The sequence below is a fragment of the Ylistrum balloti genome, unplaced genomic scaffold, assembly GCF_031769215.1.
Source record: "Ylistrum balloti isolate Yb309-2 unplaced genomic scaffold, AGI_CSIRO_Ybal_v1 Utg369586, whole genome shotgun sequence".
Classification (NCBI taxonomy): Eukaryota; Metazoa; Mollusca; class Bivalvia; order Pectinida; family Pectinidae; genus Ylistrum; species Ylistrum balloti.
Window position 1 is genome coordinate 311613 of NW_026781874.1, and position 27140 is coordinate 338752.

Here is a 27140-nt window from a genome sequence, read left to right on the forward strand (position 1 = left end):
CACTTTTACTGATATGATTACAAATAAAAAATCTCTGTTTCTCATTCAGTAATGTTGAAGTTTTGAAAAAGTAAGACGAATATCTTAAAAAAAAAAAAATGTGGTTTAATGTTATTTGTTAATTAGAACTGTTTGTTAATAAAACAAACTTTTTAAGGGCCGTTTAAATCAGGGAATGAATTAACAAATTTACTGTATTGAGGTTAGGTTTTGAGATTTAATCATACTTTTTCAGTTGTTTTACTAACAAACTTATTTTTGTTTCTTGCAGGTTTATAATGCACCAAAGAGTAACTCGGATGATTGTAAGTGTATTGAATTACTTTTTTGTCGGAAAGTTTGCCCCATTTTAGCTTTTAAGTAAAGAGGAATATTTTTTCTTAGTTCAGTACAATAAATGTTTTATAAAACTTTGTACTGGTGCAAGTGTGGTATGCGTTTTGAGGTCATGTGAACTTAATTGCCTTTGGTCTTCAAGAATCTTCCGAAAACTAGTCAAGTTAGTTTGGACTGCCCATGGGTGGAACCATGATACTTAAATCAATGGCATCAGAGTTGATAAAATTTAATTCCTGAGGGGGTAAATTGGCAGGGCCAGAAAGAGTTCAGTTTGTACAATTTTTGAAAATCTTCCATAGCATAATACAGTACTCTCATACACTAGATTTGATATAGATTACCAAGCAACACAGAAAAGGTAATTGGCTAGAGTTTAAAAATTAAAATATATCTTGGATTATTATTTTGGTGTAATAATCTTCACTGATTTAGAAGCATCAGAATCAATGCTTTAACAGAACTGTATATTACATTTCAACTAGATTCATCATTTGTTCTATGTAAAAAATAAAGATTGATTGAAACCAAGTATTTGTGAAACTTAACAGGAAATTTCCGTTTGAAATTCAAGATGGCCGTCACAACCACTAATTTGAAAACATATTTTTTTGATAGTTAGCTACGGACGCTGTTATGTAAACTGCCTCCTGATAGACCATTATGGCCTGTGGAATTCTGATGTATTTTTGTTTATCTTATCATAGTACTTCGGTGGCATTTGAATTTTAATATTGTTATTGACTTTAAATTATATTAATAATTGATAGTTAAGACAAAAACTTCAGGGATATGTGTATGTATAATATGTATGTATCTAATTGCAGCCTCCTTGGATGAAATAGGATTTGGTTTTATAGAAAGATGTATCAAATGTGTTGAAGAAAGAGGTTGGTTTCCTTTAATATTTTCTATAGTTTGAGATATAAATGTACTCAATATTCATCTCAGAATTATCATGTAAAAGTTTTACTGATTGACATACAACATGATGTCACAATATTTAGAGATGTTAAGGCATGTTTTAAAATTTCTACAGATCAGTTCAGTTGTCATTCTTAAGTTGGAAAGTATGATATTCAATTTCAAATGAGTTGATGAGGAAGACTTGCAAGCATGTTATCATTTCAAAACTGTCCATAATTAGAAGTGACATGGTTATATGTCATTGTTTGGCGATGGAAAGGAACAGAATGACCTAATCAGTCATCGACATTTAACCTTATAGGTGTTGTAGGGAGGTAAATGTAAAATAGACCAGAACAAAGTAAATTGCTATGGTAGTTTCATACCAGTCTCTTGTTACAAATATTGTGTGTTACAATGTCTGTTCTTTTTCAGGCTTGTTTGACCAGGGACTTTATCGTGTTGTGGGTGTGAGCTCTAAGGTCAGCAAACTCATAACACTAGGGCTGGGTAAGTTACCTCTCTTGCCAAGTAACATCAAATGCCATGCTGTAAAGGTAGTAAATTTAGAACTCAATGACTGGACAGATTACCTCCCTTATTAAGTTATTTATAAAGGCATGCTGTATAAATGAAAAACTCATAACTGTAGTGGTTTTTAAGTTATCTCCCTTTCTTCAATTATATCTTATATCGTTCTGTATAGATACCAGACTCATACTTCTATGGCTAGGTAAATTATCTCCCCTACTTTTTATATTTTATATTTAATGGTATTCTGTATAGATATTGTACTCATAAATGAAGAGCAAGTTAAGTTATCATTCCTTAAATTTTAATTTCAAGGGCTGGTGAGTTATCTCCCCTTCCTGGTTATAGCTAATGTCCTGATGTATGGTTCATAACTTTAGGGCTGAGTAAGTTATATCTCCTACCTAGTGACATCTAATGTCATATTGTATAGCTCACAACTTTAGAGCTGGGTGAATTATCTCCCCTTCCTAGTAATATCTAATGCCATGCTGTATAGGACAGGTGAGTTATTTCCCCTTCTGAGTAATATTTAATAACATACTGTATACATGTCATTTGACAAGGTGATGGCAATCATATAATTGTAACATATTTGTTGGATAAGAGACATTCATGTTAGCTGTCATAATTAGCCTTTAAGCATATACCTGATTATAGATATAAATTTATTGGTATGTCATGTGACTACGAGATAAAGTTTTTATTAATTGGTGTTATCATTAATTGCTAGTTTCCTTCAAAAACAAGAAAGTGTGTAAATCCTTTTAATCTTAATACATTTCATGGTATGGTTTTGTTTGTCCCCCTTAGAGCATGTCAAGATGTTTGATCAATTTACTAACATCCAGTGCATTCTGATTTCTATGAATAGAGCTTGTGGTTTTGCTTCCGTTTACAATACATTATATAACATACAGAGATGTATCAATTAAAATCATGCATCAGTATACAAGGGTCTCAGCTAGATATTCTAGTAATGTACATGATTCTGACATGTAACATCCATAGTGTTAGGAACTTTGTGATAGTTACTGAAGAAAAGTGTTTTTGAAAACATTGCTTTAGAAAATGACCTGAGATACTGATGCTATGATATTAGAAGCTATGGTTGTTATATCCAATGCATGCTTTGATTCTTTGTGACAGATCCCAAGAAAAAGGATAAGATAAATATAGATGACCCTTCCCAGTTTGAAATCAAGACTGTAACAAGTGCTGTGAAACATTATCTTAGGTATGTATATATCTAACCTGCTAACCTCCAACCTTTGACCTTTCCTCCTCAGTGTATCCATTCCCCTCACTCGTTGTTCAAATACCTGAGTAAAACTTAGTACTCAAACTACTGTATATCAATAATATTTTATGTGGGACTTACTTTCATCTTAATAAGCAAATTCAAATCTTTTGCGATTATTTTTACAAATATTACTGTGGATGGCATTCAAGTTGATTTGGTTATCGATATTGACGTCTTAAGAGTCCTGTTCTCTAATTACTCATTATTTCAGTATTCAGGAAATTATGTATTCACAAATGTGTCTGAAAAGGTAAGTTAACTGAATAAAAGTAGGCGTGAAATTTAAGTGATTGATAATATGAAGAGAACTGAGGGAATTATCACTGTTAGAGGGTTTGGTACTGAGGGCTTCAGTTGTCATGGAATTCGGTATTACATGTATCACAGGCATCTCTTAAAGAGGTCGTTGAATTTTATTTTTCTAGAGTTCTGACCCTCTAATATTAAATTCAGTTGCTCTGAAAAAACAAGCAGCAAATATAATTGATTGTTTGAAATGAACCTGTACCTTTTATGGTATTTGATATCTGCAGTTAATGTACAAGTAACTGAATAGAAAACATGTATAGATATCCGTTTTATTGGGAGGGCTTGTTATTTGTCATTTAACAGTGTACTGTGCTTTAGTTTTCATTGATACCCCTGTCTGCTTCTCAATACACACTAACAAATAATGGTTTTTATTGGTATTCATCCTTTTGTCTGCCTGTTCTATAACATCAGTTAGATCTACTATTAGTAACAAAAACAATTATTATGTCTAGTCATGATGTCGCCTCTGATCAGTTATTATGTCTAGTCATGATGTCACTTTTGATCAGTTGTTATGTCTAGTCATGATGTCACCTCTGATCAGTTGTGATGTCTAGTCATGATGTCACCTCAGATCAGTTATTATGTCTAGTCATGATGTCACCTCAGATCAGTTATTATGTCTAGTCATGATGTCACCACTGATCAGTTATTATGTCTAGTCATGATGTCACCTCTGATCAGTTATTATGTCTAGTCATGATGTCACCTCTGATCAGTTGTGATGTCTAGTCATGATGTCACCTCAGATCAGTTATTATGTCTAGTCATGATATCACCTCAGATCAGTTATTATGTCTAGTCATGATGTCACCACTGATCAGTTATTATGTCTAGTCATGATGTCACTTTTGATCAGTTGTTATGTCTAGTCATGATGTCACCTCTGATCAGTTGTGATGTCTAGTCATGATGTCACCTCAGATCAGTTATTATGTCTAGTCATGATATCACCTCTGATCAGTTATTATGTCTAGTCATGATGTCACCTCTGATCAGTTATTATGTCTAGTCATGATGTCACCTCTGATCAGTTGTGATGTCTAGTCATGATGTCACCTCAGATCAGTTATTATGTCTAGTCATGATATCACCTCTGATCAGTTATTATGTCTAGTCATGATGTCACCACTGATCAGTTATTATGCCTAGTCATGATGTCACCTCTGATCAGTTCTTATGTCTAGTCATGATGTCACCTCTGATCAGTTGTGATGTCTAGTCATGATGTCACCTCAGATCAGTTATTATGTCTAGCCATGATGTCACCTCTGATCAGTTATTATGTCTAGTCATGATGTCACCTCTGATCAGTTATTATATCTAGTCATGATGTCACCTCTGATCAGTTGTGATGTCTAGTCATGATGTCACCTCAGATCAGTTATTATGTCTAGTCATGATATCACCTCTGATCAGTTATTATGTCTAGTCATGATGTCACCACTGATCAGTTATTATGTCTAGTCATGATGTCACTTTTGATCAGTTGTTATGTCTAGTCATGATGTCACCTCTGATCTGTTGTGATGTCTAGTCATGATGTCACCTCAGATCAGTTATTATGTCTAGTCATGATATCACCTCTGATCAGTTATTATGTCTAGTCATGATGTCACCACTGATCAGCTATTATGTCTAGTCATGATGTCACGTCTGATCAGTTATTATGTCTAGTCATGATGTCACCTCTGATCAGTTGTGATGTCTAGTCATGATGTCACCTCAGATCAGTTATTATGTCTAGTCATGATGTCACCACTGATCAGTTATTATGTCTAGTCATGATGTCACCTCTGATCAGTTGTTATATATAGTCATGATGTCACCTCAGATCAGTTATTATGTCTAGTCATGATGTCACCTCTGATCAGTTATTATGCCTAGTCATGATGTCACCACTGATCATTTATTATGTCTAGTCATGATGTCACCTCAGATCAGTTATTATGTCTAGTCATGATGTCACCTCTGATCATTTATTATGTCTAGTCATGATGTCACCACTGATCAGCTATTATGTCTAGTCATGATGTCACGTCTGATCAGTTATTATGTCTAGTCATGATGTCACCTCTGATCAGTTGTGATGTCTAGTCATGATGTCACCTCAGATCAGTTATTATGTCTAGTCATGATGTCACCACTGATCAGTTATTATGTCTAGTCATGATGTCACCTCTGATCAGTTGTTATATATAGTCATGATGTCACCTCAGATCAGTTATTATGTCTAGTCATGATGTCACCTCTGATCAGTTATTATGCCTAGTCATGATGTCACCACTGATCATTTATTATGTCTAGTCATGATGTCACCTCAGATCAGTTATTATGTCTAGTCATGATGTCACCTCTGATCATTTATTATGTCTAGTCATGATGTCACCACTGATCAGTTATTATGTCTAGTCATGATGTCACCTCTGATCAGTTATTATGTCTAGTCATGATGTCACCTCTGATCAGTTGTTATATATAGTCATGATGTCACCTCAGATCAGTTATTATGTCTAGTCATGATGTCACCTCTGATCAGTTATTATGCCTAGTCATGATGTCACCTCAGATCAGTTATTATGTCTAGTCATGATGTCACCTCAGATCAGTTATGATGTCTAGTCATGATGTCACCTCAGATCAGTTATTATGTCTAGTCATGATGTCACCTCTGATCAGTTATTATGTCTAGTCATGATGTCACCTCAGATCAGTTATTATGCCTAGTCATGATGTCACTTCAGATAAATTATTAGGTATAATCATGATGTCATGTCAGATCAGTTATGTGAAAATATCCCCCATTGTGGTGTTTCCTGTTGGTGATGTGATGTCGCAAGTGCTTTATTCTATTCTAAGCTCAGATTTAAGCTGTGTTATATAAACTTAAGTATGACAGCAAACATTGCACATTTTAAACTAATGACAAAAACTTTTACTCTTGCACAAACCAATTACGATAGAGATATTTATGAATACAAATATTTGGGTTGGTAAGCTCCATCTAGAAACGATGCAATACAAGGCTTAGCATTAATATTATGGTTTGTGACAGAAAAACATTAATAATGTACTTTCTTTATTTTAACTTTGTATAATTTTTCAGATGGAAATGAGACAGTAATTTAGAATCGCCAAATTTTCTTTTCTCTTATTGTTAGCTGTTATTTTCAGACATCATTAATATTTCAGCTACAGTGAATATAGTGTGTGACCTGATATATAATTAATTATATCATTTTACCATTAACAGGTCATTACCAGAACCGCTGATGACATTTAAATTTCACTCGGACTTCATAGCTGCTGCCAGTAAGTATATAAAACTGTTATATAATGCTTTTGTCAGTTTAGATTTTATGGAAAATATTGTACAATACAAGGTTTAGTGTTGGTTTGGGACTGTAAAACAAACACATATTATCAGTTTATTCCAACAAGCTTTTTATTAGAAAACATAGTGAAAAATGACATCCCAGTTTTACTTGTATTAAGGCATAGTGATATTAATGAAATAATAGTTTATTGGCTTTTTGTTAGCCAGGAATGGTGTACAGAATGTGTACAACTAGACATTGGGAAAGTATGTGGAAATATCTGATTTGTCTCGGTTTGAGTGTACCTGATTAAAGTGAAACAAGTACCGCGTATGTTGTTTGGCTAAAGCTTTTGTGCTATTATGTAATATTTACATAGTAGCCAAGCATTTTCATACTGAATTTGCTGCAAACTAATATGTACTTTTACAACATAGAATTATTCACTAAGACAATTATTTGATAAAAAATGAAAAATACAACATTTTATATTGGATTCTATTTTTTTTTCTATAATATAAACTAGACGTGGTGTAATAGCATGAGTTGTATATATTTTTTTTTCAGAACAAGAATCCAAGACACTGCGTATACATGACATTCACACTCTAGTTCACAAACTACCAGAGCCTAACTTTGAAATGTTGGAGTTATTGATAAGACACTTGAGAAAGTAAGTGTTGTAACAATATTTCTGATACATTCACAAAAGTCACTTCTTTCCACACATTTATCTGAATGGTAAATTTAGAATGTAGCTACAAAATTTTAATTATCACTGGTGCTTCCACAAGAATTAAACTGATGGCAGTCGGTGCCAGCTAAAGCTTATCTCGACATAACCTTTGTTTTACAATAATTAATTATATCGCATGAAATCTTAATCAGTTATCCAAAAATTCAGGTTTTTGCAAATGAAAATTTAGAGCCAGAGCTAGCCCTGTTTAGGAGTGATATTCTTTCAGACAAATCAATTCAATTGTCACTTCAAATCTAAGGCTTTCTCAGAAGAAATGTGGCTTATATTTCTTCTAGGTAGCAATAATGATCACCATTTATTTGGTAAGAGAGTGTATGAAATGTCACAGGAGGTCAATATTACATGTTTAAGTGTTTATAACTCTGTCTGTCCCTCTGTTGCCAGTGTTTCCGAGCAAAGTGATAAGAACCTGATGACAGTCGCAAACCTCGGTGTGTGCTTCGGTCCAACGCTGATGAGATCGGAGGAGGAGTCAGTCGCTGCCATCATGGACATCAAGTTCCTCAACATTGTTGTGGAAATACTCATACTACATTATGACAAAGTAATGGATTCCATACTTGATCTTGTAAATGTCATCAAATCTAATCACTTACAGAAATGGAGATTGAGTGGTCACGCTGTTTCAGTGTAATGTTTGACAGAGAAGGGAGCAAACGTGCATTATATTTAATATAATTAGATATTAGAGTAATCATTAATAGTATCTCTAGTCATTCTTCTTACACATTCATATTATCATAAAGTTAATTGCTTTTAATTATCAGCAATATTAATGACTATTGACGCTCTCAGCAAAATTATGTAAATAAGATTATTATTTTAAAATTTTAAATGCTTTTGAAATTAAATGCAAACTTTTGTTATATTACATTGAATAGTAGAAATGAGTGTACTTCATCAGATTGGTGTGTTTCTGTGTATTGTAGATATTTAAAACGGCCCCCGAGGGTGCTGACATTAGTGAGATTCGTGTGCCGCCATCTTCTACAGCCATGCTGACAGAGAGACGTGAACCGAGCAGCAAGTTTGTACCACTCAATGATCACATGATGATGGCCAGTCCTGGCTCAGGACATGTTTCCCACGCCCCACAACCTATTTATGCAAATAAAGCACCACGTGCCCCTCCTCAAAGTTACCAGGCAAGCAAAGCAAAACTGCGTGGAGTGGAGGTGTACAACCCCCAAACAGGAGGTACATGAACAGTGTGTTCAGAATTTGTCTAAATTTTCTATGAAATTTCAGTATTGTCTTTAAGGGTTATATAGAAGATAGTGGTAACGCTTACCTATTTAGCTGAATAGTATACATGTGCTTTAGAGTAGATACTAATTTGTTAATTTGTAAATGTTGTTTCCTTTGAATTAAAATTTGTGTTTGAAGAAACACCCTACATGTAATTCAGAAGACTATGGGGATAAAAACCCATTTTAACAGTTTTGAAAAGTTGTTGGTGTCGTCCTGTTATTTCTTTAGGTTTTGAAATGGCGACAGGGAGCAGTACCAGTGGGAGTTCTGAATCACTAAACTCCAGTCACTCTAACCACGTCTCCAAGAATACCTCATCTCCTCCAATCAACAGCCAGCGCAAGGGTCCTGCTCCTCAGGTCCCTGGTCCAACCTATAGCAATGTCAACGCTCTAGGTAAACCCACACAGGATAAGTACATCAGTGTGTATATATATCCTGTTGTGTATATTATATAATTTGGTATTAGGTTGTAGCTTGTACACTCAGCATTATTACTAAGTAATAACTTGTTTTAATGTAATTAATGTTTTGATGTTTGACTGCATAAACCATTGAACCCACATCTCAAGTTAGCAGTTTGTTAAACATAAATTCAAAGTTCAAAGTCTTGTAGCCATTTATATAAGACTGAGGTAAAATTTTATAAACGTTATAGTGACTGTTTGTCACACTAATGTGATTTCTAATAGTTGTCAACTGTATTTCACCTACAAATATTCAGAACTTATTTATACATGAATAATATGTTAAAAACTTTCCTCTTTCTTCAGCCAACAGATTTAACTTACATATGACAGGGTCGGATGTGCCCACATTGTAAGTATGGACCAACACTCTGTTGATCCTTTCTCTTTCTTATGGTTAATGTACATAAAAATCAACAAACACCACAATTTTATTTTACTGTTGAAATTGTTACGTTAAATTGGTGTTGATGTCCTGTAAGTCATATTGTACTCCATACATTTATATGTACTAAGTATGTGCTATTATGAAAAACAGTGTTGGAATTGATGATTTCTGAATCCACACAAAGACCTGAAGCTGATGATAAATTATTGTGTAGGACTATTGATGTCATTCTTATTTTATTTCTTGGGACCTTGAAATATTTTTTTTTTGAATAAACTAATGCAAGTAATACTTTTGTGTGTAGATTTTCAGATGATTTGATAATTTTACTTCATGAACTTATATCTTAATGCTTTGTCATAATTTTGCTTCTTAAAAATCATAACACAAACAAAAACATCAAATGCTGTTGGTCAATATGAATGGTACATGGCAGAGAGTTTAAGGTTGACATTGGATATTTTCTGCTATAAAGTGTTGGTACATGTTGTCAGGGAACAGATGTACCTTTCGTGGTAGGATTATTGCACTAGCTAACATTGTAGTATAGGTATAGAGTCTGGTGTAGGCTGCACAATGTCACTAACGCTTAGTGAAAGCTTCTAGTGGGGAAACTCAGCTAGGCCTTTATAGCACTGAGGAACATGTTTAGGTGTCTCAGTCTTATCGGCATTAAGAATCTCTGTTTGAAACACAAGAAGATAACCAAAACCTTTATAGTTAGACAAGTATAGCTATCATATATCACTTAATGTAGCATCAATGTAAGTATGGAAAGTATATTGATGGTTTCAGAATTTTAATTGTTAACTGATGAGGACCATCATTTTTTCCCACAACCACTACTAATATCACTGTTATCTTTTACACAAGACAGGAAATTGTCATGCATTTTTCAGAAATAGATTTGTCCTTCTTTCATCCAATCAAGTCACTTTATGAAAAAATTTGACATCTCTTACTGCAAAATATAACTTCATCTATCGACCAGGTAATTTGTCTTTCTAACGTGTAACCTCCAAGGGAGGTAATTTATATGAATTAAAGAACATCGGTATGTGTTTGAAAGTTTTATCTCAGTTTTGGCTGACGTTCAATTCTGTTACATCTTATTTGTGCCAAGACAAAGCTGAGCATTGATTTCTTATGGAATATTTGCTCTCATCAGAGATAAACATATCTTGAACACGTACAGGTAAAACAGATCTTGAACATGTACAGGTAAAATAGATATTGAACATGTACAGGTAAAACAGATCTTGAACATGTACAGGTAAAATAGATATTGAACATGTACAGGTAAAACAGATATTGAACACGTACAGGTAAAATAGATATTGAATATGTATAGGTAACAGGTTCTATTTTACTGTAAGTATGATGCTGTCTCTAACCAGATAATCTAACTTGTTAGATCTTTACTATAGACTGTAGAAATAGTCTCCTGTATTAGGATTTCAGTATTTCTTAATTCAAACTTGCATATTGAAATTTAAAGTTTTGAAACGTAAATTGAAAGATTTAAAAAGAAAATGAATTACAAATTAAAATTTTGAGAAAAAAAAAAAAACTTTCTCTTGTCTCTATCTTTAAGATGGTTTGTATTGTGTTTGAATTATTGTCTCTAAATTTATTTTTGTCATGTCACTGGGTTCTGGAATGTGTTTTGCTTGTTTTTGGTCTATCCCCTGTACTGGCTGATTTTGTAGAAAACCATACACATCACCTCACAATATGCAGGTTTGTGTGCACTGTGTTTATCTCAAGTAGACATCCCCATTATTTCCATGTCTGAAAAAGTTAGCACACATTCTTGTTTTTGAGAAATGTTTATTCAGATATATACTTTGTAATCAAGAAGAGCTCTTTATGTTAACTAATTTGCGAAGTCATGTAACAAAGTACTAGCCTTGCCAACAACTCCTGCACCCCTACTGACTGATATTGACTCACCCTAGAGTAGCATCAGAATTCTGTAAATATTATGTAACGTAGGGGTGGAGGGGTGACTTATCGGCACCTGTCTACCCTAATGAGTACCATGTCTCTGTAAAAACTCCTCACACTGTTATTTGACAAGAAAAGTCAAAGTATACAATGTATCGGAATTGTTTCTGCTTTGAATGAAAACTTTGCTTGAAACAGAATCAACACTTGGATAAGCAGTTTTGATAAGTTTGATGAAACCTTCAATTTTTTTCTGACTCTTACCCTAGATGAGTATTGCGAAAGTCCATTTTAACGTGTCAATTTCATGTCTAGATAAAATTGAAATGCAAAATTGAAAAAAGAGATATTTTTTTCTTAAAATAAAGACATCTAGTCCAAATGTATTACATTTTAAATTGATCAATTTTAGATTGGTTTCTAAGAAATGTTTTAACAGATTATGATGTTTGACTAAACAAAACACTCTTATGCTTGGATACATAAATGAAAGTTCTGATCAACATTTTACTGAACCAATTATACTTAAATGAAAATCAACAATACTGATTGATATAAATTTACAGAAAACTAGAAATAAGCCCAGGTCAAGAAAAAATTTTGGTAATGTGTTCATTAAATGGTACTGTGTGCTGCATGTCTTTTTGATTCTGAATAAGAGTGGATTTGGTACTCGAATGGTGGACAGATGTCCGGTCTGCTGTTTGCCTGCCCTTTATTGGATATGCTGCCTTATCCATGTTTTGCTTTTTTTACTTTAGCGGAAGCATCAAGAAAAGAGGTTCCAATGACTCCTCGTATTCCACTTCCATGTAAGCTTCTGGTACACAGAGTGATTCACTTAGGGAGTTACAGCAGGAAACAGTATAGAAATAAGGGAGTTACAGCAGGAAACAGTATAGAAATATAGGGAGTTACAGCAGGAAACAGTATAGAAATAAGGGAGTTACAGCAGGAAACAGTATAGAAATATAGGGAGTTACAGCAGGAAACAGTATAGAAGGTTCACTTAGGTCATATACACCAGGGCTCATTATAGAAATATAGGGATATAGGGAGAGTTCACTTAGGTCATATACACCAGCTCATTATAGAAATATAGTTACAGCAGTAAACAGTATAGAAGTTTCACTTAGGTCATATACACCAGGGTTCATTATAGAAATATAGGGAGTTACAGCAGGAAACAGTATAGAGATATAGGGAGTTACAGCAGGAAACAGTATAGAAGGTTCACTTAGGTCATATACACCAGGGCTCATTATAGAAATATAGGGAGTTACAGCAGGAAACAGTATAGAAGATTCACTTAGGTCATATACACCAGGGCTCATTATAGAAATATAGGGAGTTACAGCAGGAAACAGTATAGAAATAAGGGAGTTACAGCAGGAAACAGTATAGAAGGTTCACTCAGGTCATATACACCAGGGTTCATTATAGAAATATAGGGAGTTACAGCAGGAAGCGGTATAGAAGTTTCACTTAGGTCATATACACCAGGGCTCATTATAGAAATATATGGAGTTACAGCAGGAAACAGTATAGAAGGCTTCACTTAGGTCATATACACCAGGGCTCATTATAGAAATATAGGGAGTTACAGCAGGAAACAGTATAGAAGTTTCACTTAGGTCATATACACCAGGGCTCATTATAGAAATATATGGAGTTACAGCAGGAAACAGTATAGAAGTTTCACTTAGGTCATATACACCAGGGCTCATTATAGAAATATAGGGAGTTACAGCAGGAAACAGTATAGAAGTTTCACTTAGGTCATATACACCAGGGTTCATTATAGAAATATAGGGAGTTACAGCAGGAAACAGTATAGAAGCTTCACATAGGTCATATACTCCACGGTTCATTATAGAAATATAGGGAGTTACAGCAGGAAACAGTATAGAAGTTTCACTCAGGTCATATACACCAGGGTTCATTATAGAAATATAGGGAGTTACAGCAGGAAACGGTATAGAAGCTTCACATAGGTCATATACACCAGATTTTCAGTTCAGAAAAAAATAGATTTTTTGTATATGGAAATGTTAGGTGAAAAGGGGAAAAAACCCAGATTTTCCCTGTGGAAAGTTAAGTCAAAAGCAGTAAAATTCCTGAAGAGAAAGGTCAGGTCAGATTTAGGAGATTTTCAGAAGAGAAAGATCGGGTCAGGTTCAGCAGATAAGGTTAGGTCACAAACCACAGACTTTCATTACAGAAAGGTTCGGTTAAAAACAAAAAGCTTAATGTCAGAAGCAGAAGCACATAAAGTAGATATTTGGTTGTGAAATGGACACGACTGAAGAAGTAAGTTTCAGTACAGAACCACATAAAGTAGATATTTGGTTGTGAAATGGACACGACTGAAGAAGTAATTTTCAGTACAGAAGCACATAAAGTAGATATTTGGTTGTGAAATGGACACGACTGAAGCAGTAATTTTCAGTACAGAAGCACATAAAATAGATATTTGGTTGTGAAATGGACATGACTGAAGAAGTTATTTTCAGTACAGAAGCACATAAGGATATACCTATCATACATATTTTCATTATATATGGACAGGAGGATACTGTACTGGGGGATACATAGTACATTATAATACAGAGTCAAATATATTAGATTTGGCAAATTTTGAGTACAGAACAATTACCAATAGATAAGTAAGAATTTTAGTTCTGAAGGTCAAGTTAAATACAGGCAACTTGTAGAGTGAGAAAAGATTTGTGCAGTTATTGAAGATTTACAGTAAAAAAAATGTTGTTCTGGTATACATAGCAGATTCCATTGAGCCAGTGGATGAAGTTAAATTACTAAATGGATTAAAAGACAAACCAGTATAATTAAGTTTATTTTTCTACAAAACAGTAATCATTTAGAAATAGTCAAGGTTATATTGTGTATTTACATACTGTAGATTTTAATATGGGAAAAAAATGAGGAAAAAAATGAACAAAATAAAAAATATTAGTCAGAAATGATAAAATTAATTTTGTAATGTGCGTTATCTTATATACATGTTATAGAAAGCGTCACTTGCTCAGGTGTAGTATAGCTCCTTTAATGTTGTACACAATGAAAAAAAATACATGCTTTCATATTGCCTGCAGCAAAGATATATAAATTATAGAATTTAAGAAAATTAAAATATTAAGGATAGTGTAAAAGTCTCTGTTGATTTATATGTGAGGAAGAATTCAAATATTAAATGTTATAAGGCTAGCTCAAAGATTTAACAGAGAATTTTTATCCGAAAATCAGTAAGCATATGGAAAAATTGGCGAAAAAAAAATAAAGAATGTTCCGAGCTTTCAGTAGAAATTTTGTACTGTGGTCAGTGAAATTACTGGTGTCAAGTGTGTACATAGCTTGTCTGTCATTTATTTGCTTCTCAGTATGTTAAACAGAAAATAATGCCTCCACGTCACTGGTATTGGGCTTACCTCACGCTGGCAGTTTGTACTACCATGAACGTCTCAGCTTCGTAGCACTCTTGTGTTCCTCAGGTTACAGATATCCAGCTACTCATGTACCTAGCTGCAGTATTTTGATAAATTTCTTAACAGAAACGCTATAAAGCAGGTTTTAGTGATGCAGAAAAATCTATTTTACTGACACAATATAATTTGCTGCCTTTTCCTAACAATACATTTATTCATTTACTGAATTCTTACGAAATCATTTCCTTTCATGAAGGTAGTGTTGGATTTCGGTAGACTCTCACTGATTTTAAGTGTGAAATATTAAGAATTAAATGCATCAGTTTGTAGTTTGTTATAAATAGTTGATGACTTAAGGCTTTGAAGATTAACACTATTTTACTTGTGACATGTAGAGATTGCTGTGTACTCTTGCCCTAACCAATCACCATCCCATCCCTGCACTCTCTAGGTGTGTGACCTTGACAGTTATTTGTAGGTCAGTAGTAATTAACACAAAGTAGTGTCTGTAAAATCATACTACTTGAATGATCTTAGCAAATCTTGGTCATTAGCCTCTTTATAATTCTGGTCCAGTTTTTGACCCTAAAACTACGTGTAGCTAATACTTTAACGGGAATATATGTTCTGAATGATTGAAGTTTCTTGAAACCAAGGCAAGGCTTCAAAGAGAGAAATTTAAAGTTAAAGACTTTGTTTAAGTCTTAAAATATTTTTTGAGGCTTTGACGTAGTGTTATAAATAGTAATATAAAAAGATTTTTGAATTCATAATACTGTAGATCTTCTATGTCATATTGTTTTTGTGTATTTGCAATTATTAAAACTGGATGCAGTTTAGCCTCCCTAAAAGGCATGCATTTTGATAGGTGTCTGCAGGTTTTAGTGAAACACAAATGTAGATATTCATAATCCTGTTAAGATGTCACGAATTTGAAATATGAAACCATTTACTGTTCCTGATACATAATAGTAGGGGGATTCAAACCTTGTTGTGTAATTTCTGACTCTCCTATTGTTTGTTGTATGTGTGGCAATGTTGGATGATTTCAGGACATCCTCGGTCCCGAGTATGACGGGAAGTCTGACTGGATCTCTAGGAGGCTCCAGCAATTTCACAAAACCAAAGAAAAGGTATGGTGTTATGTTGAAACCAGCATATTTTTTTAACCAGCTGCTTAGTACCATAATTATCTCCATAAAATCATAATGGATTGAGACAGTACCCTTTGTTCTGTGCAGAAAACCTGCTCCAACATTCTGTAATATAATATATATTATACAAATTATTTGTATTCGGATTGAAATGAATACTTCAGGTAGGAACAGATGTTTGGATTATGCATAACATGTATTTAATGTTTTATTGTAACTTTACAGAACGGTGCGAACCTTATACCACTGTGATGCTGAGAATGATTCCGAATTGTCGTTTGAACCCAACATGATAATTACGAATGGTATGTTCTTGTTAGCAACTGATTCATTGGATAAAGAATGGAGACATTTCTGTAATAACTTGTGACTATGAAAAGTTCTAGCAGTCATATGAAGTACAGTAATTATGAACATCACTTAATAGTTTTTATCTTATCCTAACATATAATCGTATGGGCATGTATTATGGTGTAACAATGCCTGCCATTGTGATACACTATGAAAATATTTAAGTTATTTTGAATGTCAAGAGAACATTTTTATTGTTTTGTTGGGTAGTGCGGCCTTCAAAGGAACCAGGTTGGTTGGAGGGGAGTCTGGACAACAAGACTGGCCTCATTCCAGAGAATTATGTTGAGTATGTGGACTGACAAAGGTTAAGCTCTCAATACAAGCGTGTTAGAGAGCAAGATCAGTGTAGTTAAGAGCCTGACTGACCAGGATCAGTGCATGAGCTTTCTAATTATAGTATGTCCAGAATCCACAATTATAAGTGCTTGGCGAACCATTTTAGAAGACCGCAGGATTGATGCTTGTTACCTGGACAACATGGATGGACATTGGTCCGAGGAGAGAAGAAGAAAACATAAAGCTATGTTGCCTGTGAGAAGAATGCACAAGATGACATCACAGTATTATTAGTACTTAGTTACAATTTAGGTCCCATATACTACACAGTGTTTAGCTGGCTTAAGTACAGTACAGTGTGCAGAGTGCCAGCTTTTAACCCAATGTTGATTATCTATTAACAATTTACGTAGTTGTCTAAAAGTCTTGTATTTTTCAACCAATTTTTTTTAGAAATTACACATAATATTAGGAAAGATTTGAACTGTCTTAGATATCTGAAAGATAGCAGGTATTTGGACAATTTCCTTTGACAGGGCAATCTGTAAACAGCACTTTAATACTTAATATTGAAACAAAATCTTGTAGATTTAAGAAATAATCATTTGATTGTTAAAATTTCAGTTCATGAGATATTCTTAAATGCATTTTTTTTATATTATATCATTGTGTTGGAGATATCCAAGTACACTCTAGTACAATGTAGTGTGACTGACACAAACAGATATCCCATCATTGTCATAGTTAAATGGTCACAATTGATTTAACTAGGATTGATTATATTTCATGAAATCTTGCACAGGTTGGAATTAAGACTATTTATCAAAGTGCAATATTATATATACTATACATGCAATAACAGATTGTATTGTGTTCTGAATTCTCATTGGAAACTTTTAACTGCTGAAAGCTTTTGGCTTCGATGGTCTAGTGATTGATTATTTGAAATATGTATTAAATGTATTTAGAGTGATTTCAATGGCATTACATATACACCAGTTCCTCTTCCAGATTTCTATGATAACATATCACAAAAAAACTAACATGATTTTTTTTATTTATTTATACGTTTGAGTTTACAAATAAATTATTTGTGTTGATCATTGGCAGGAAATATCTGTGTATATTGCACTAGAAATACTTCATTGGTCCTAATAACAATGATCTTTCTTCAGTGATAGAAAAACATTATGAATTCAATTCAGTTTGAAAATTTGAATTGTTTAGAATAAATCTTAAAGAAAACAGTTTTACTGATATTATTGAAAATGGCCACAATGAAAAAGGTTCCAGGCTTGTTTTCTAGCAACAAACTTTAAATAGAAATGTGTTGGCCAGGATACCTTTATGGTGTCACTGAAAAGGTGAACTGTATTACTTTTACTGGGAAGTGTTTTGTAATACAGCACTCTTCTCCTCTCAACCATCCTCCTTAAAACAGACATATAATATTGTTCAAAACTTTCATGAAGACTAAAAATATATTAGATTTAGATATTTATTTATTGCGGTTTTTCGCTTCACAAAATTTAATATTAATACACGTGGAATAGTTTATTGATATAGTTTTAACAACAGATTTATTGATATGAAATGCACAATTTAACTAAATGATCACACTATGCACCAATCACTTAGTGGTATCAATTGTATATGTGTCCGTTATATATTACAGGTATGTAGAAAGGCTTTTTGTCCGTTACCATCATGGTCCTTCAGTAAAATAGTCATTTGTGAAATAGTAACACCTGTATGATTATTTTGTGTACATACCTGTACCAGTAATAACACAGTAATTGTATCATTGTTTATTGATCTGTGAAGTACCTATGTAGATTCAACAAACTCAAATACTCTTAAATGGCAATTAATTACTTACCACCTGTATTAGGTAAAGTGTTCCTCTAAACTTTACTCTAGAGAAAATTATAGAACATTGTGCTGTATTTTACGAAAAAGGCAGTGTAGTAGAGACAGTGTGACTATTAATTAGAAATAAATAGTAAATAACTTTTATGCATTACTAGAGCCCATAGAATCAAAAACAAGTTATTTAAGTTCAAGAAAGTTTTATTAGATTTTGTCTGTTGCTGTTTTGTTATTATCATCCAAATGCTTGTAAAGCTATTAAAAATACAATGCATTGTCTGTTATAGATTCAAAATTTCCCTATTTCTGACAGTATATGGTACGCTATAATAAATGTTTTGTTGGTCAAATGTTAACATTCCATTTATAACTATCCTTTCCTACCTCACACATGTCATTAGTCTCTATTTCAGTTAGTTTATAGACTGTGGTATTGTGGAGTTTAGGGGTGGACAGGTTAGTTTCTGGATTGAGTAGTTGCTCTTTAAAATGATTATAAGTTCAACATGAGACAGAGTCTCATGGTGACCTATTCTAATACCCTTCATCCGGCGTCGTGCGTCCGTAAACAATTTAACACTTTCGACTTCTTCTAAAAAACCCCTTGTCTGATTTCAATTGAATTTTGCAGAAACCTTCCCTGGCTTAAGGTGAACAAAAAATTTTAAGTATACAGTCCCCAACCCCCAGAGGCCTGAAGACTGGGGCCAATATGGTCAAATTGACTTTGATTTCAAAAATCTTCTTCTTTAGACTCAGGTATGGTAGAATCAAATGCTATTCATGAATGGAAGAATCTTAAGGTGCTTTACCAAATTTGTGAATTTGATGGCCCCAGGGTCACACATTTCTCCATGGGGAGGAGGCAAACTTTACTATAGTTGATTTAGGAAAACTAGATTTTTGAGCATAATTTGTTTAATTTCCATTGAAAATATATCAAACTTGGTTAGAATTATGCGCGAATGATGACAGAGTGATGGTATGCCCATTTTGATTCTGACTGACCACCAGGGGCTGATGGATGGGGCCAAAATGGGTCAAATTGACTTAAATTTCACAAATCTTCTTCTCAAGACCCAGATATGGTAGAATCAAATGCTCTTCATGAATGGAAGCATCTTAAGGTGCTTTGATTACCAAAATGAGTCTGACATTTCTTCCTTGGGAGGAATTTTTTTTTAGTCTTTACTGTATTTTTCATAGAAAAATGGCATTTTTGAGCATAACGTTGATTATTTCCCACTGGAAATTACTGTAATAGAATTTTCAGTATGGGATTGCAGTTTGGATAGTATGCATATGTTGACACTTCATGACACTTTATAACTTACCCCTTAACCTTTATATTCAATATTGCTTATCTCAGGTGACCGTCAAGGCCCCTTGGCCTCTTGTAACTCCAAGAAGTCAAATTTCCGAAATCATTTATAAAAGGAAGACAGGGCATTAAAAAAAAATCTGCTTTGTTGTAATATTACTATGAGAAAAGGTTTTATCAGAATTTTTGTTTTGTATCATTTTTTCTTGTTGCTATATTCAAGTGTTCAAAATATTATTGACTCTACAGATCTGGTATGAAAACAATGTATCGCCTTTCATATAAAGGTATGGATAAGGTACCATGATATAGTTGTAATCAATTTAACTTATATGTTATGAAAATCAGATCGTATTTGCGATTTACTCCTCCATGGATCAGAGAGTCCTGCTGTTCAACTTTTGCTGGAGTGGAGAATTGTATCAGAGTTTCAAATAGACTGAAATTGTTGAATTGCCTTTACTTCGTTAGACATGGAGGCAATCACATTTCATTAGATACTTCATTTTTTAAACTCTATATTAATTGGAAAATATAATGAAACTTTAAACTGTATGACTGATCAATGTCTTTAGTATGACAGAGTCAGGAGTCACAAGAGAAGGATAGCTATGTGTTTTTGTATTCATCATGGAAAAAAAAGTACTGTTCTTAATCAATTTTATGATTGTGTTAATTGCTTGCATGGATTATTCACATTTAACTAAGGTGCACAAACAAGGACCCATTATCCATTTCACCTATGCATATGTACGAGATACAGTGACTTTACACATATATGTTATTGTTAGTCCTAATCCCATGTTGTTGTATGGTCGGAACAAAACTTCTCTTCTAGTCTAATAACGTACACTGTGGACTAATTTTCTTGTTGTTTTATGTATTTGTACACATTTACACCACAATAAATCAAGCCTATAATCTATATATTAAATGGTTCCCTTCAATGAAATTTCAATATAATTGTAAATGTATCCAAGTGATATATTGAATTGTTTTTACATATCTATAGTGAAGGAGTGTTTTCAAATTCAACAATCGAGACAATAAGTCCACACAGTGAAATCATCGTTTAGCATATACAATGGATATTCTCTTGTTGGAGTCACTGACTTCGCTCATTTTGGCTAATGATAGCCATGTGACAAGTGTCTATAAGGTACTTCAATGATGGTGTAAATGTACACAATCTCTTTAGATCTCTTAATGAAAAGTAAGTATTTTTCATTTCAAATATTTCTAAATAAAGTTTCTGTGACTCCATGCAAATATACATTTTTCTCAGTATGCAAAAAAGATTCTTTCTTACATTTTTTTTTCTCTCTCAATTTTTCAGTGGATAAAAAGGAGACTTTGGGAAAAAAAGTTATGAAGTTAATGTGCTATGTTATATATTGAAAAATCATTCCTGATACAGAATGGTATTGCGAACAGTAGGTGAACTCAGAGAGTGTCAAACGTGGTATGATAATGTTTTGAGACAGTGTACACGTCATGTGTACCTTACATTGTATAGGACTGTCCCAGTAAGTTAGGCCTTGTAGTATCCTTACATACACTTGACAAGTATTTACATTATATAACATTATAGTGTTCAGAATATGTTGATTTTTACGCATGACAATTGTGTGGGTTTTACTATGTTCATCCAAGTCATGGAAATCGTATATTGTTTTCAAAAATTGAAAACTTATTACTTGTAAAGAAAAAAAATTCAAAATCATATTGGGTTATACTAGTATTAAGAATGTATTAGTCCCCTACCAGTATTTATATAGAAATGTAACTTATTAATCAAACATGATGAATTAATATGAATATTTTATAGGAAATAATTAAGTTATTTAGTCATTATCTATTTTAAAGTATTCATTAATAGTCAAGTAGACATCATAAAATTACCTATTTACACCAAATCTTCCTTTCATACATATATTTGTTAACTTGACAACCTAAGGGAATCTTTTTTAATTTAATATGAAAAATATTATCAAAACACTAATCGAATCTGTTGCAGATGTATTTATTTGAATACAACATGTCTTGGAAGATAAATAATAATTGATACATCTTGATGAAGATGAAATTATTACAATGATAATTTGATTATCCCTCAGTTTTGATATACAGAGTGCACATTCCATTTCGGACACCAAAAGTCGCGTCCACTTGATTGCTTGGTGTCATTGTGTATTGATTATTTGTAATGTTTTTATTTCCTTAGTTGCTTTTTTGTTCCACAGTGGCTAGACTAGGACAGGGAAGTTATAACCGACCAAATGTGTTCATTTACTTCTATGTACTGTTGATAATTTGTAGATGGCAATGTATCGTGTAAAAAGAACAGATTCTTTTATATACGAGAAATATACAGGTCATTCTGTAAAATTACTCATTTCAAATAGTAAAGAGAATTGTAATGATTACTTAGTTTCTTGTTTATACTTTTTTGGTCTGAAAAGAGACGCACATTTACAAGGTCTTTTTTGTCTATGGAAAAAATATTTTCGTTCATATGACCCAAACATGTTTCAACACTTCACGGTTCTTCCTTAATGCACTTGCAAGGGATGTTGACAATCTTTTAATATTTTGAAGTAAGGTAGCCACCAGCTACTACAAGGATAGCGACCTCAAAATGACAGTTGATCTCTTAATATTTTAAAGTGAGGTTGCCACTAGCAACTACAAGGATAGCGACCTCAAAATGACAGTTGATCTCTTAATATTTTAAAGTGAGGTCGCCACTAGCAACTACAAGGATAGCGACCTCAAAATGACAGTTGACATGACTTGACTCTTCTTATCTCACATCTGCTGCAATACATGTTACACATTCACCTCAGTGGAATTCTGGTTTTTATCTGGAACCCTAATTAAAAGAGACTCAGTATAATGTAAAATGGAAAACATTAAACATAAGAAGTAAACAACATTATTAATGTACGTCGATCTTCTGATAAATAGCCTGATCAGTTTTCCATGGTTACAAAGCCAGTGTAGCTGTTTTCGAATACAAAACTGACTAGAGGCATTGTCTGGAGATACAAGTACGTAATCTTCAAAATATTGAATGTTGTTCATATAATGTATTAATTATACGTTGCAGTTTTTACATTGTCTTTATGGATTCATTTTACTAAGAAATATACATCTGATGTAATATACCTATCACTATACCCAGCTGCTGGTGAAGACTTCCGGGCAATCCGTCTGATGAAACCTACATCTCACAATACAAAGCTGTTGGTGTAGTCTTCGGGAAATCCATCTGATGAAGTATCCGTTAGCGTCTGCTGTTTCTCATTTCATTTGGCTGCATAAAGACTCCATACTGTTAACCCTTCACACAAAATGCTATAATGAATTCTGTTAAATCTAGCTTCTACACCATTAGCTTGTACCGTTAAAATGTTACCTTTGAGAGGTTCTGTCGGTCGCTGTAAAATATTATTCGTCAGATGTGAATTTTAATGCAAAAGAAATAAGTAGCAAATTCTTGACTTCCGCGAAAATATACCGGTTTTTTACTGCGAAAATAAAAACCAACTTGTACAGTAATTGAGCAGCTCTGAAATATTGATAGTATGATACTACATACTTGTAAGGTACGGTAGAGTGTTGAATTATCTACTTCTTTGTTTAAACACTTTGCTTTGCTAAATGACGTCAGGCTTAAAGAGATTGATTTGTGCCATGTCACCAAAGCTTTTTATTGCTACTCAAAGTTAGTTCCCAATTCAACTTTTACTCGGTTTGACTACAAGTACATTTCTAACCACCTTTGTACTGTGTGTTGGCCATGTATTGCCCATGCGCATGTTATTGTCCAAGCTGCCTCTTAGCCTTTACTTAGGATGAGTACAGTTCATTGTTACTTTTAATATATGCTTCTATGTGTGAAATTTGGTGTCGCGGCATTCCGGTAACCTCATTAAGTTTCTAAGCGTAGCGAGTTCTTTCGACTTCATAAAACAGGTAGTGCGATATAGATTTTAATGAAACAGAATTGAACGAAAACCAAAACCGTGACCAAACCCCCCTTTAAAGCACGGAGCAAATTAAAATACGGAATGCAACGACACAACAGAGAAAAGTTGTACTGAGGCAGTCAATGTTTAGCACCACTAGTGAGCATCACAAGATGTGTTATGCATTCAGTGTCAAGATTCACATGTACCTTTATAAATGAACGTGATTGTTTCATAAAATGTGCTAAGTTAGAGGAGAATAGATTATTTTATATAGTTCAGATGGTTAAAATAAAAGGAAATGCTCGCGAAGAGCCATTGATATACTTGTAGATATCATTGTGAATTTTCGTCAATCAACATTATAAAGGAGAATACTTATAACTTGAAAACGCAAAATATAACAATGCGAATCCACGATATCTATTTTTCGCAAATTCATAAATAAGCATGTGGATGTTATCGAATAATTTATTTTCCTTTAACTTAACATATTTAATGAAAAACAAATCATATGTCCAAAAGTACCTGTGACAGAGGGATATCTCTAACGTTGATATAAAAATAATAAAAATTACCACTCGATCTAGGGGTTTTTCCGCTTGTGTCGTGAACGTTTAAAATCACTCATCCGGTACATTCTGCGGTGCGTAGTAAAATGATATTATTAGGTCGCCTAATTGTGAACTGATAGACTGGCTCTATAGGGTAACGACCACAGCAACTGGTCAAAGTGGTCAACATGAAGACCATAATATTCTTGTTCTGTGTTTACGCCGCAGTCGGAGTCACAACTGCACAGGGTAAGTAAACTCATTGCAAGACTGTGCCACCACAGCCATTTTGTTAGACGATATTACTTCCTTGTATGATCCAACAACAACAACACAAATCCACCCTGCTGACATAAAAATGGTCTTTGTGTTGCTACTCTAACACTAGACATTGATATATATATATACACACACATATATATATGATAATAATAAATAAATATAAGTTGGGATAAGTTGTCAGTATGTGTACAATAAGATTAAACAAAATACCGTACACACTTTTTTTTTATTATAGGCTAAGACTTTTCTGATAAATATTTTCAGTTCTATCAGGATAACTAATATATTGATTAGAACATAAATAGAACAGTATGCGAACTGTTATCTTTGCGTGTGAGCCGTTTTGTGTTTGAAATGATTGTTTCGCTCTGTATGTATGTCAAGGAAGTCAGTCAGACGTATTTTAATCCCCATTTAGTACTATCGTTATTGTACCTTGACCTGACCAGGCTATTGGTGAATAAGGTTATTGTATATTTGGGTGATATCTGGCTAGATTAGCACGGACATAAATTATTCCTTCTGTTAAAGTTTTACAATTTTCTCTTGTCAATCATGAATATTTATGGTCGAAAGTAAATAAAGTATCTTCTAAATAATTGTAAAACTGATGTTTCATCTATGTTTTAGCTTTAAGTCGGCCTGGGAGATATATGCTTTACACCATATCATCAACATTAAAATTTGACTTGCTTCTTGGTTTTGCGATGACGGGACAAATATCCCTACTACATGTCCGTAATATATTTAACTCATTGACATTTTAATTTCTATTTGTGTTGGTTGTATGTGTATAGTGAAAAGATTATTTGCCCGAAAGATCGACAAAGGTGTTACATTATAATTGTATTCATACAAATATGAGATGGTTTGGAGGTTCCTGACGGACTGGTTTCCGAGGTATATAGCTACCATTACAACTATAATATTTGAAATAGGTTTCGAAAATAGTAAATAAAAAATTGACAAATACATCAATGTAACGTTAATAAACTGTTACTAAAATACATGTGTACTTAGAAATCTAATCTGGTACAAAAAGTATATATATCACTTGATAAAATCTTCATTTTATGTATCTATGTAACAGACAGAGCTACACATGTACAGGATAAGTAAACTTATTTCACGACTGTACTGCAACAACCATTTTAAATAACAATAATAATATTTCCTGGTATGACTAAACAACAACACCAGTACACAAATCCACCAATAATATGAACTGTTACTTAAATATTTGTACTTTCAGAAATACCAACAAGTACTACACAAGTATATCTCTCACTTGATTAAAATCATTATTAAGCAGAATATCTGTGCTTTCAATGTTGGACAAATACATTTTGCCTTATCATGTTACATGACTTTTGGTGATGTTCGTTTCCTGATGAATAACCGTTGGACTGTTATTATCATCGTACCTAGAAAAGAGAGAGAAAGAATGAACTTTACTCACTATTTCCTTTTGCATGCAGGCGTAGACGGATCTTTCCTGCTCGCTGGAGCTGCCGAAAATACCGTATTTCGATTGGAGAACAATACTTTCTCGAAGATAAATATATCGAATGATGTGTCTACCATGGCGTTCGATCCTATATCCAGGAGGATATACTACGGATCGTGGAACAGTATTCACATGTACAGCATGAAGCTGGATGGCTCTGACGTCCGAATAGAAGCAACAATAGGTATGGAACCTAAAACTATTGTTCGTTGATATATATGTACAGACTAATTTAAAAACAAAACCTTAGAGTGATTAAGTTATGGTAAATGAATTACATATTGTTAAGAACATTTAAATTATACTTTGAGTATTTATCGAGATGATGAAATTTCCCAAACAGTTTCTACGTTCTGTAACAGTTTTATCTGCTTAGTGATGTAACATATACTTCCTGAGATGGAAAATATATTGGTAAGTGACAGATGTTGTGTGTGCTATGTGTAGTTTGTCAAATACTAACATCATTTCGTAACTCAGCGATAATATACTTAGAAGTTCTACTGACTAATATAACACGGTGGTAACTGGTTGAAATTGGAAGACACTTCAAGTATGAATGTATAAACAAATCCAAACTCAAGTTCAAGGAAACTAGGGTAAAACGTGTTAAAAAAGAATGTGCACTCAAACTTGTGAAAAGCGTAGAAGGAAAATAAGACAAGGTGTACAGAAGGAGTTAGCGTCTTCTGCTTCATGGACGACACGCGCCATGTAAATATTGGTCAATCCTAGTAGGTAGTGTCACGTTCTTAAATGAGAACAAGGTATCCAAAATTGGAACTAACACTTAAACTATATTCCCCATGGTTTGTCAGTCACTTGATCAATTCGTACAAGGAAATCGTGATAAATGAGACAGGCCCGTTAATATCGAATCAACTACGACAT

At 33.4% G+C, this 27140-nt stretch overlaps 2 protein-coding genes across 3 annotated transcripts in view; both read left to right on the forward strand.

Annotated features, from left to right (window-relative positions):
• Positions 1-22365, forward strand: part of LOC132543992 (rho GTPase-activating protein 26-like) — a 49522-nt gene extending 27157 nt beyond the window's left edge. Inside the window, exons 14-26 of one of the 2 annotated variants that reach the window (XM_060207552.1) lie at positions 272-305; positions 1164-1226; positions 1678-1752; positions 2923-3010; positions 6642-6700; positions 7273-7378; positions 7850-8009; positions 8395-8662; positions 8945-9139; positions 9490-9535; positions 16014-16094; positions 16341-16420; positions 16677-22365. In XM_060207552.1, the coding sequence (XP_060063535.1) occupies positions 272-305; positions 1164-1226; positions 1678-1752; positions 2923-3010; positions 6642-6700; positions 7273-7378; positions 7850-8009; positions 8395-8662; positions 8945-9139; positions 9490-9535; positions 16014-16094; positions 16341-16420; positions 16677-16768 (1347 nt within the window). In that variant the 3' untranslated portion in view covers positions 16769-22365. The remainder of the gene's footprint in view (positions 1-271; positions 306-1163; positions 1227-1677; positions 1753-2922; positions 3011-6641; positions 6701-7272; positions 7379-7849; positions 8010-8394; positions 8663-8944; positions 9140-9489; positions 9536-16013; positions 16095-16340; positions 16421-16676) is intronic. The other variant, XM_060207559.1, reaches the window with a different exon arrangement.
• Positions 22366-24648: 2283 nt separating this feature from the next.
• Positions 24649-27140, forward strand: part of LOC132544069 (uncharacterized) — a 31239-nt gene continuing 28747 nt past the window's right edge. Inside the window, exons 1-2 of the mRNA XM_060207639.1 lie at positions 24649-24709; positions 26221-26433. Of these exons, the coding sequence (XP_060063622.1) occupies positions 24649-24709; positions 26221-26433 (274 nt within the window). The remainder of the gene's footprint in view (positions 24710-26220; positions 26434-27140) is intronic.